The sequence below is a fragment of the Phocoena sinus genome, chromosome 1 (genome assembly GCF_008692025.1).
Source record: "Phocoena sinus isolate mPhoSin1 chromosome 1, mPhoSin1.pri, whole genome shotgun sequence".
In the NCBI taxonomy this organism is placed as follows: domain Eukaryota; kingdom Metazoa; phylum Chordata; class Mammalia; order Artiodactyla; family Phocoenidae; genus Phocoena; species Phocoena sinus.
Window position 1 is genome coordinate 48,442,175 of NC_045763.1, and position 12,264 is coordinate 48,454,438.

At 46.9% G+C, this 12,264-nt stretch overlaps 1 protein-coding gene across 2 annotated transcripts in view; it reads right to left on the minus strand.

Moving 5' to 3' along the window:
• Positions 1–1,005: 1,005 nt before the first annotated feature.
• The window catches only part of C8B (complement C8 beta chain), a 49,923-nt gene continuing 38,664 nt past the window's right edge, over positions 1,006–12,264 (minus strand). Inside the window, exon 12 of one of the 2 annotated variants that reach the window (XM_032643876.1) lies at positions 1,006–1,090. In XM_032643876.1, coding sequence (XP_032499767.1) covers positions 1,056–1,090 — 35 coding nt within the window. In that variant the 3' untranslated portion in view covers positions 1,006–1,055. Of the gene's footprint in view, positions 1,091–9,954; positions 10,503–12,264 lie in introns of those variants that run through there. The other variant, XM_032643866.1, reaches the window with a different exon arrangement.

Here is a 12,264-nt window from a genome sequence, read left to right on the forward strand (position 1 = left end):
TGGATCTGGGGGGCCGACCAGTTCATGTGCCCGGGCCCACCTGTGGGAGAGCTAGTCACATCCACCTGACTCAGTGTCCCCACGGCACTCCAATCAGGCCTCAGAGAGAGAATGTGTGTGTTGCACTGACTTTTCTGTTGACCCACAGGTTTCCCCTATAGATTGTGAGCTCCTTGAAGGTGGAATCTACCGTCCCAGTTGGTATAAGAAACATATGTTGACTGATATGTGTGTATCAGTCAACACTCCCTATCCTTCCAGAATCCTCAGTCTTCTTTGGGTGATAATGAGACGTAAACACACGCACGCACACACGCACACATGAAACAATTAGAAGCAGTTTTAGGAACACAGGAAGTGAATTGCTGAGTTAATGCCAAAATACGTGGCACACAAAGTAAGTGCCAAAGGAGGCCAGGTGGAAGAGAGATTTACCTTTCTTTGTCTGTATTAAATATACAGAATGGGGGTTGACCTAGACCTTGAGGGATTTTTGAACTAGGCGGAGAGGGAAGAGAACTTTAGATAGGAAAACAGCATGTCACAAAGTTTGAACCTCAGAAAGAATATTAGGGGTGTATGTAGGTGTATATGTGTTGGAAGAGGGAGTGGGAATAAAATAAGTCATATAAAATACTTAGCACAATACCTGTCACGTGCAAAATGATTAGCATCACTCTTATTGTTACTATTATTAATTAAAGCTTATAGTTTAGAAGTTTGTTTCTGAACTCTTTAGATCTATCTGAAAGAAGGAAAAAAGACTCCCATATACCTTCTCATCCTGTCATTAATTTACTTTTTAATGTCCATGAATAATTAATTTCCATTTGTTATTTACTGTGGAGCAGTAGTTATATCCTAGGAAGTGATGAGAGGCGGATTGGCCAGGCCAAGTGGACAGTTTACAGTGGACATTCAAGCTTGATCTAAAAGCGGTAGTTCTCAGCCTAGGTTGAACACGAGAATCACGTGGGCAGTTTTAAAAACCCTGATGTCCAGAGGCTGAACTCCATACCAATTCAATCCAAATTTCTGGAGATGAGAGCCAGAGATCAGTAGTTTACTATCTTCAGTACCTTGTAATAACCTGTAATGGAAAAGAATCTGAAAAAGAATATATGTGTATGTGCGTGTGTACGTATATAAAACTGAATCACTTCGCTGCATACTTGAAACTAACACAACATTGTAAATCAACTATACTTCAATAAATAAATAAAAGCTTCCCAGGCAATTCCAATGAAGCGAAGGCTGAGAATTCCTGAGAGCTACACGTTCACGGGTGTGTAACAAAAGGGCACCACAGTAAGGTTTATCTGCGTACCTTATCTAATCTTAACAAGGACCACTAAGATTTGTTTTCTGAGTCCCATTTTACAGATGAGGAAACAGAGTCTCTGCGAGGCTGAGCCTGGTGGGTCACAGAGCTGGCAGCCTGGCCAGGGTGTGAATGCAGTCCATCAAGCACGTGCACCCCCACCTCTGCTCTGGGCTGTCAGCCAGTGGAGGGATTTTGTGTGGGGGGCGCAGAGGAGAGGGAAGAAACCAGAGGCCAGGAAGCTCATCAGGAAGTATGTGTAGTCCTTTAGATGCGAGATGAGAACGCTGGGATTAAACAATGGCCTGGATCACCTGTGAGCCAAAACAACCAGCCGAGCAATGCCATCTTCCCATCGGCTGAGCCACAGAACCAAGGCCAGTGTCTGCCCCTCTCCTCTGAGGATGCTGCATCCCCAGCAGCTTTAGAAATGACAATACAGCGGCAGTAGCAGTTTCCGCAGCAGCCACCCTTCACCAGATCAGCGCCTCTCCCTCTTCAAGGACGCCTGGCTCTCACCCGGCAAAAGGCATAAAACCCATCAAATGTATTCTCCCTCAGGACTTTTCAGGAGATCTAGAATCTACGGTTTTATAGGTAGTGGATGTAAAAACACGGTTTAAAGATATAATCTTCAGCTTGACAAGGTGTCTTTTGAAAAGTAAATTAATGACAGAATGAAAAGCAGTAAGAAGAGGCTTTTTTCTTTTTTTCTGCTTTGAGATAGAGGAAGATCTAAAGAGTTCAGCACTCAATGAATCTCTTCTGAACTGGATGGCTTTAGGGTGAAGAAAATGGACAGAGAGAAAGGGTAGCCTTCAAAACCACAGTGCAGAAATGAGAGACGGCAGAGGGAAGCCACCGGGTACTGTTTGAGGAAAGGTGTGTGACATAGATTAGCAGAAGCATGCTTCTTCGTGAAGAAAACTGGGGCTTCTATCCCCTGGCTTGGGAAATGGGTGAGCACTCTGGGGAGCCCTGTGCTGGGCCCCGGGCTGGGTGCTGGGGGGCCGGGAATGAATCAGACACAGTCCCAGCACTGGAAGATTGCCTGGCCTGATGGAGGAGGCCTGTGAACCATGCCCCAGGTCCCATACCAGCAGGAAGCCAATCTGGGGAGAAGGAAGACAGCCTGGATAGGAGAGGAGACGAGGCCAGCAGAGTCTAGGAAATGAGTGGGAGTTTAAAAAGCAGACAAAGGTGAAGAAGGGCATGGACATTGCAGAGGAAACAGTATGTGCAGAGTCGAGAGGTGGGAAACCACGAGGCGGGTGGAAAATAATTACTGCTCAGCTCCTGGGGGTGGTCGGTCACTGGTGCCCCTCAGGCTGGGGAGAGCTGGGTTTGGAGCATTGGTTTGGTCACTGGGCCTTTCCTGAGGGCAGCAGTATGCGGTCCTGGGGAGATTGCCACAGATGGTCACCTTCCACCCACGTCCCTGCTCTCCTTGGGAGCTCCTGGTGCTTCAACACTCCACAGCCATTATTTTAAAGCACAAGAATCTTAACCTGGATTCACAAGATTTGCTCTGGCCTGATGTCAGTGTACCACTCCATCTTTATTTCCCTCTGCAGACTTTATGAGCCAATATACTAAAAACCTGTCCTCCCTAACAGGACAACAAAGCCCTGAATGCCTAGCTCTCACCTCTCTCTGACATCATTTCCTTCCATTTACTCTTCCTACTGTCATGCTGCTCCAGCCATGGAAGCCTTTTTGCTATTCCTCACACATGCCAAACTCTCATGCCTCAGGACCTTTGCACCTGCTTTCTCGTCCACCTGAAATGTTCATCCTCTAAAGGAGTTCATCCAAGAATCACTCCCTTGTTTCATTCACATCTCTGCTCAAATAATATCCCTCCAAAGACCTTACCCTCATTTATTTTTTCTAGTATGGCACTTATCACTACCTGAGGTTATAGATTTTTTTTTTCTTGGTATGCCTCCCCCCCATTAATATGCAAGCTTTTTCATGGCTTGATCCCCAGTATCTAGAACAGTATTTGGCCTTAGGAGGGGGTTCAATAAATATTTGTTATATGAATGAACTACTTCTAATTCAATCCCTCAAATAGGTCTTTTGTCCCCTCCAGGCCTTTGTACACACTACCTTAGAAGCACCCGCACCTGCCAGCCCCTATCTTCTCCCAGCTCTTCACCAGCACTCTGCAGGGTATGGATTAGGTATCCATTCACCCAGAAAGCCAACCCTGACCCCTTCCGCTCCCCCATACTTCATCAGGTGCTACTCTCTGATACAGAGCATTTTCCATACCCTGTCACTATAGTCTCCCCCACCCAGTGACACCTTGCAGGGCAGATGGGGACTCAGATTTACTTTCGGAGCCTCAGTACCTAGCATAGCACTTTAAATACCTAGGAGTTTCCCAGTAAAAGGATGCTGTTCTCTCTCTGGCCCCTCCGTGATAGAGGCAAAGACTCTGAAACAGTCTTTGCACAGAGTACATAGGAACTCATGAGAGACAACCCCATGGAGGACGTTTTTACAGGACTCCCAGGTCCTACAACCTTCCTGGTACATCAGAGTGCAGCCCATGCTACTCTTAGAGACTGTATACATTTAAGAGAGAGCCCACTGTTTCCACCTTAGTGAAGGAAAGCCCAGCAAATTTAGTTAAAGATTCTGCATTCGTAGCCCAGGGGTTTTCCGCGCTCCTCTGGGAGAGAGAAAGGAAAATATGTTCCCCTTCTATATTAACAGCTTAAAACGTGAGATAAATCCTCCCATCCTAACCTCTTTTTCACGCACGGACTTGGCTGTCCAGTGGCATGATACGTGTCTGACGGATCTAGTTATCCGTTCTATTTCTTTAGAGGTAGCAGCTAAGAAGTTTCATCTATTATTTGTCTCTCTCTCCCAGTCCCATTTTCCTAACCAAGCATGTAGAGCAGGCAGCTGATGGATGGATGGTGTTTGGGATAAAAGGGGCCAGAATCAGATAGTTTTCAGGATCTGAACAAACTGGCTTATTAACAAGGAGGCCCCTTCGGCGGGAGGTGGTGGGGGAAGGAGGGCTGGATACCAGACAACGTTCAGTGACGGATGAAGGAGCGCCTGGGGTTGCAAGGTGTAGACGCGAGGTAACTGGTGGCCGCAGCCTCCGATGATGGGAGTGCCTGGGTTCCGGAGCAGCCTCCTGCACAGAGGTGAATGTCAGACCAGCCTCTTGACTTCCTTTGACAATCCTCCAAGATTCACTGCTGCAAAGGCAAGTCCCATTCCCTCTCGTCTTCCTTTCCGTAAAATACAATCTCCACGCTCAACAAGGGAGACCTGCTAGGCAGGGTACCAAGGGCCAGATGTCAGGCAGGGCTGGTTCAGCATCCACGCATGGGAAGGCAGTTGAGCATCACCACGTGCCAGGCACTCTGGGGTGAGAGCAGTCCCTCTGCATATGCCGTGTCATTCAAGCCTCATGCTTGGGCCATCGATTATTGGCCCTATATTCTGATGAGGACACTGAGGCATGGAGAGGATAAGGGACATCATCAAGGCTTCTCAGCTAGGAAGTCGTGGTGTGGGGACTGATCCCTCTGTTCCTCTGCCACAAAGCCTTCTAAACGGCTCTGCTTCTCCGCTGCAGGGACGTGCCAGACTAGAGCCCTTTCTCTCTCTTCTGTGCAAGCGGGCAGGTGGGCATGCACCCACCCTACAATGAAACTGGACCCGCTCCTGTGGCAGCAGGACGTTGGGGAGCCCCGTGGCAGCCACCCTCGGACTGAGGCAGTTCTGCCACTTTCGAGCTGGGTGGTCTTGGGCAAATTGCTCAGTCTCTCCGAGGCTCTGTCTCATCACCTGTCAAAGGCAGATAATAAATCCTTCCTCTTTCAGGCATTGAGAGGATTAAGCTGGATTAGGTATGTGAAAGTTCTTTATAACTGGTAATGCCCTCTGCAAATATTAGTTATTATGCTGTTACATTTTCCCTTAATAACCCAGAGCTTGGGCTATAAAAGCCTTCCATGTCCTTTATTAAGACACGTCCTAGGGGCTAAGCTATCTTATGTCTTTCTTGTTCTCATGTGCTATAGTGGGTTTAGTACCGAAATGTACTAAACCAGTTTAAAGCGGTCTTAAACGACTTTAGAAAACCAAACACGCAAACCATAGCTCTCGTCGATGTTTTGAGGAATCCCCAGGAGCAGTGATGTCAGCGATACTATGGGGTGCTGACTGTCCCAGGTACTCTCCTGGGCGCGGTTAATTCACATCCTCCCGAACCCCAGGAGGACGCCGCTGTCACCATCCCCATCTTACAGATGAGAAAATGAGGCACACAGGGGTACGGAACTTGTGTTAAGGTCACAAAGCTAGTAAGTCACAGAGTCAGGCGAACCCACAAAGGCGGAAGCATGGCACCAGGGCACACACTTCTAAGCACAGTACCACTCAGCCTCTCTTCATCTGTTTCCAGTTCTACCTGAGAGGTCGTGATGCTTCCCCCACCCCTGAGGTTCTGAATCCCTCATCCCTCAATGTTGGAATTAACATTCCAGAAAGACAACTCAAAGAGGAAGACACCACACAGAAAAATCTGATTTCATGACAGGCACTCAATAAGAAGGGATTCTCAAAGATGTAAAGTGTACTATTCCAGTGTGCTACTGTCAGGGTTTAGGTGGTCGTAGTAGGTTTAAAATGAATCCACAAATGAGCAAATGAGGTGAAGGTGGAATGTTGGAAGGCATTTTTTTCCCCTAAGTTCTTCTTTATTCATAGCCTACCTCTACTGCACACTGGGCAGGCTTTTTTTTTTTTTTTTTAAGTTGTGGTTTTCTTTTTTTTTGAAGATGTTGGGGGTAGGAGTTTATTAATTAATTTATTTATTTTTGCTGTGTTGAGTCTTCGTTTCTGTGTGAGGGCTTTCTCTAGTTGTGGCAAGCGGGGGCCAGTCTTCCTCGCGGTGCGCGGGCCTCTCACTATCGCGGCCTCTCTTGTTGCGGAGCACAGGCTCCAGACACACAGGCTCAGTAGTTGTGGCTCACGAGCCTAGTTGCTCCGCGGCGTGTGGGATCCTCCCAGACCAGGGCTCGAACCCGTGTCCCCTGCATTAGTGGGCAGACTCTCAACCACTGTGCCACCAGGGAAGCCCTGGGCAGGCTTTTTAACCTTCTTGAGACTTGATTTCTTCCTCAACCTATAAATATGCTTCTCAGGTTTACCCCACCAAAGATGACAGAGTTTTCTGCTCCCTTCCTCTGTAAAGTTTCCCTGGAGATTTCTGGTGGTCCCCAGTGGGTGTCACCAAGTCCCCTAACAAGTACAGTACTTTCAGCCCCTACCTGACATCAGCTATTTTTCTGCCTCTTTTGTTTTACTCTTTTTTTTGCACTGCTGCCCACCAAGCAGGCTGAACATGCCTCCCCCAGCCAGTGCTGTGTGGCTGCCCTTATCTCAAGGTCGCTGTATCCCAAATTTCATGATGCCACCATCATGTACCACCGATTCACTCAAGTTTCTCCCTGGCCCGGGATGGCTCTGCCCTCGGCTGCACTCACTTCCCTTTTCATTAGTTCATCAATTCATGCAACAATGATTTATTGTTGCCTGCTCGTGCCAGGCCCTGTATTGGGCCCTTGGGATACATGAGGGCAGTAGACAGACACTATCTCTGCCTTCAGAAACGCAATATTTGAGAAGGAATAGGAGACAGTAAACAAATAGATTATAACACAGTGTCCGCAGAGCCTGGAAACATTGGCAAACAGTCATACTGTCATTAAGGACATCTTCAATCTGTAAAACAAAAATATGTCCATCAAGATGCTCATCACGAAGGTCCCCAGGGAGGCCTGGCCAGAGTCCTGAGGGCTTTCTGCTCCAGCCCCACTCTCTCCAGAGGGCTTTTTATATGAGTGCCTGGGAGCAGGCCAGAGTTCTCTCCTTTAAAACAAAGATGGCATTTTCCTCTGGATTCTCTGCCAGCAGATGCTCTTCTCCCAGCCTCAGCGTCCCACCTTGATTTCCAGAGTCAGCCCATGCGTGGCAAGGACGAAGTTTCCCTTGGAAGCTTTCCCTACGTGTCACCTGCTGACTGTATTAATATCTACCCCATCAAATTCAAATAAAGATTAAATGAGATAACGCAGGTTAAAAGACTTCATAAACTGAGAAGCACTCTGTAATTGGCAGCTATGACTATTACTATTGTGAAAATAATTATAATACTTATTAGAAGTTATATTATTATCCCAAGGTCACACAGGAAGGGAGTGGTAGACACAGAACTCCCGGCCCAGACATCCAGCAAACGGCAGAGCTCCCAGCATTTCAGAGGTTCATGCTCTCAGACACAAAACCCTCCCACACCCAGGTATCCTGCGCTGTGTTCAAGCTTCCAGGACCACTGCCAAACGACACTGCCTGGCCCACGCCCCGCGGATGCCGCAGCTCCTTCACGGGGACACCAGTGCAAGCTACAGTTGCCAAGGTTTTCCAAAAGCACAGTTTGCATTTATTTTGTTTAATTCTTACATTGTGTTTCGGCCTCCTCCTAAATGCATTTGTTTTCAAAAAGAGCCACGAGGGGAAGTTCAGCCCACAAATAAGAATATAATTATTACACAGTTTAGCCACGTCTGGACGTCACCCCGGTATTCACCGGTGCTCGGCAATTCAATTGTCTCTCCTTCAAGACCATATTTAATAGGATAAACAATTTCTGCTAAATGCAATAAACGTGAACCTGCATTGTCATCTCCATAATCAACTCAAAGTTCCCATTAGAAGCGGCGGCCGTGATTGAGATGCAGAATTTAATTTGGCGGCGCTGGCTTCGACGTGCTCGTGTCGGCTTCACGGGAGCCTCCCATCAACCCAAGACAGAACCTCTCTTCCCCATCTCTGGGGAATCTTAAAAGAAGACAGATTATAACGTAAGAAAATTATACGGCCTCGGTATAATGAAAGAGATAAAACATTATTGGATTAGCCTACTGAAATAACAGCGATGGCAAAGCAATAATATTAATCCAAACAAGGGCCTGGACCCGTCTGCTCAATTGCAGGGGACAAGGGGATGCCGGAAGGCAGACAGAATCGCCACGCTGGCTGCAGCAACCCCTAAGCAGTAAAGAATCAGCTCCTTCCATGGTTGTTCTATTGACTCAATTCCAGAGAGATGGGCGGCCAGACTGGTGGGTGTTGGTGACCTGTGCTTTGGTGTCATGGATGTGTTATGGTCTTGGGTCTCAGCACCCAGCCCAGCGGCAAACCTCCAGCAGATGATGTGGCCGAAAACAAATCGGTTGAAAATGCATAGGATGCATCGATTCACCTTCAACCAGCTGGTGTTTTTCCCCACCAGTCTGATTTCAACAAATTCACAGGAAGTTATGCAATCCGACAGGAAGTGCCCGAGAGCAAAGAAAATATTCAGGGATGTTTTAACGAGAAGGAATGAATGAGAGCCACAAAGCTTAAATGATCACTCGACTCAATCTAAAAAATAAAAATATTTTGGATTTTAGTAACGTAAAGATCAACTGCCCTCTTGTTCTCATCTTTCAGTACCTCCCTCCTCAAATGGGATTTGCACAAAAGCATGAGTGAGTGGAGCACAACGTACAGAGGTAGGGAGGGTTTACATTGCCCACTGACCCACAGCCATCAGCTTGATCATCTGATATGTTTCCTCTTCCAGCCACCACAACCCCTCCTCCTTTTCTTTCTTTCTTCTTAAACCGTCTCTCATTCAGTGATCAATTTCCGTGGCTCTAGTCTCCAGCGCAGCATCTCCTCTGGGCACCCACTCATGTCGCAACAATTCAGCTCTGCACCAGAACAAACACTTGCTTCCTGTGCTCAGCATCGAAAGAAGCTGAGGAACCCAGATCCACTCTCTTTGTGATGCAGTGGGTGGGGATTTGTCAATCTCACACACACACACACACACACACACACACACACACACACACACACACCACCTTCTACATTTTATGTCATAAAAAGTTCTTTGTTGATCCAAGGTCCAATTTTGAGAGGAAGGGAGCATCACAGTTGAGTTTAAAACCCTGGGGGCTTCCCTGGTGGCGCAGTGGTTAAGAATCCGCCTGTCAATGCAGGGGACACAGGGTTTGATCCCTGGTCCGGGAAGATCCCACATGCCGCGGAGCAACTAGCCCAATGCGCCACAACTACTGAGCCTGCGCTCTAGAGCCCGCAAGCCACAACTACTGATACCGCATGCCTAGAGCCCGTGCTCTGCAACAAAAGAAGCCACCACAATGAGAAGCCCGCGCACCGCAACAGAGTAGCCCCCGTTTGCAGCAACTAGAGAAAGCCCATGCATAGCAATGAAGACCCAACACAGCCAAAAATAAACAAACAAATAAATAAAAATTTAAAAGAAAAGGGTTTAAAACCCTAGTGCTTGAGTGCCCAAATTTGCAGCCCAGCCCCCCCACTCCTTAGCTGCAGAACTTTGGACAAGTCACTTAACGCTTCTAAGCCGATTCTCCTGCTGTTTAATAGGCTAATAAAGCATCCACCTTATAAGGTTGTCATGAGGATGGAATGAATGAATGAATGCACTGAGAGCACTGTGGCTGGCACACTAATCAGTCAATAAATATGAACTGCCAATTGACATTGAATGAGACAGTGTGCTCCTCAAGACAGGAACAGTTTAATATCTATTCATGGATTCATTATTGGGCACCTACTATGCGCAGGTCAGTGGTGGATTGTGGGACTTTCGCATGGACAGCTCCCAACACAGTTCCTGGCTGGTAGTAAATGTGAGTGAAATAAAATTGTAGAGATGAGCAAAGTGAAGGTTACCAGGATGCCTAAGCCCTTCAGGAGACTATGATTATTGTTTAACTTACTATTTGTTCAAATCAGTGTGCATTTTACAAATAATATCTTTATTTTAAACATTCTGAATGGCACAGCCCTCCACCTTGGGCCAGCTCCAGATGGGAGCAGGCATGGGGGGTGAGCTGGCCTGATTCCTTGCTATGTGCAGCCCACAGTAGCATCACCTGCTACATGCTTTCCCCTCCTTAACAGTTAAGTGTTTCGGAGGCAGGGCCCAAGCAGGGGCTGCCCCTATTTTGAGGCGGTGGATTGTTGCACTGCCTTTGTCTTGTTTTATGTCCTTCAGAACACGGAGACCAGTTTGACCAGCAATTCCACTTCCCATCAATGGGGACATCTATAAGAAAGAAGGTCAATGAACATTAATTAGCCCTTATGACATTCTGGTGCCCTACAGGAGGGGTAAGGTGTATAAACCCTAGGGTTCTGAGAGTCTGAATCTCTGATCTCCCAACTCCAGTCCACTGTCCTTCCTTCAGGCCATTGGCTCGCCATGCTCCCTTCTAGCACAGGGCCTTTGCACACACTGTTCTCCTTGCCCCAAATACTCTTCCCTCCTCTATTCATCTGGTCAATCCTATTCACCCTTCAGATCTCAGCTTAAGTGTTATTTCTGCGAGGAAACCTTCCCTGATCCCTAACTCCCCATCACTACTTCATATTTTAAGCTCTCAGAGCATTTTGTAGCAGTTACAGTTGAAACTTTAAATGTATTTCTGGGATAAGTCAAATGATGTTGGTCTGTCTTTCTAAAGAGCAATCTCCATGATGACAGGAACTATAATCTGATTTGCTCACCACTGAACCCCAGCACCTAAACTGGCACATAGGAGTCCCTGAGTCCATGTTAGTGGAATAAATGAATAGTTTCCAGCTTAGATACTTCCCAGCTATAGGACGCTGGATAGTTTACTTCTTCTCAGTGTATCAAGTGGGAGCTCTGTTATCTATGTGACCGTTGTGTGTTTTAAATGAAGTAATAACACTGTGCTCTACCCTCCCTGACATGTGCCTTTCCCTTGAGGATTTCTGGTTGTTGATGAGACTGGCAAATAATCAATTACATCCACCACGATAGATCACACGGCTGGCTGAGCCTCTAACTTGCAGTGCAGCTCTGGGTACATTACTTAATATCTCTGGGCCTCCCCATTGATAACACGAGATAGCTGGAGTGGGAGGTTTCCAAGGTCTCCTCCAACCAGTGGAAATCCTGTGGCTATGCCATTACACTCTTACTGGGCAGGTCACTGTGGGGGGCCTGGTTTAGATGTAGTAGGAGAGGGAGTGGAGACACCCTTGAGCACTTTACTGAGGAGGGGAGCAGAGCAGGCACCAGGAGCAAAGGCTACAGAGTCAGACGCACTGGACCTGAACCTGGGTCCCTACACCTACTAACTGTGTGACCATTGGGCAAGTTAGCTAGCCAGCCGCTGAACCTCAGTTTCCTCTATAAAATGGGGGTATTGACAGTATCTACTTCATGAGGTTGTAAGGATGAAAGGATTTAATATATGTGAAATATAAAGTAACACTATTTATTTTGCTCTAAAACCAACTAACCGATATTTATTTTGCTCTTACAATGGGTTAGGCATCCTTCCAAGTGCTTTATATGCCTTATGAGAGACTTAAGACAACTCTATGAGGTAGTTAATATCATCATCTCCATTTTACAGATGAGGAAATTGAGGCACGAAGAGGTCAAGTAATTTGCTATTAAATGATGGAGATGGAATTTGAACCCACACTGAGTCTAAGCCCTCAGCAAGGTGCCTGGTACATAGTGGACTGCTTAATAAATGTCTGGTGTTTTTATTGGATGTGCCATTTCCTTTAACAGTATCACCAAAAAAAGTCACAGAAAGGAAAAGAAAGGGGAGGAGCCGGGGGTGGGGGGAGGCAGTGCTAAGAATTCTTAGAAAATAAACCGGCTAAAGAATCTGAGAACTGGAAGAGATCTTCATCGTAGTCCAGTCGTTCAGTTATTAATTCAAATGCAGCAACTGTGTGGGAACCTGAGGATCCATAGGTAAATGGGACATGATCCCTATTCACAGACACAGGGGAGGTAGACACACACAACCCAAAACAGAATG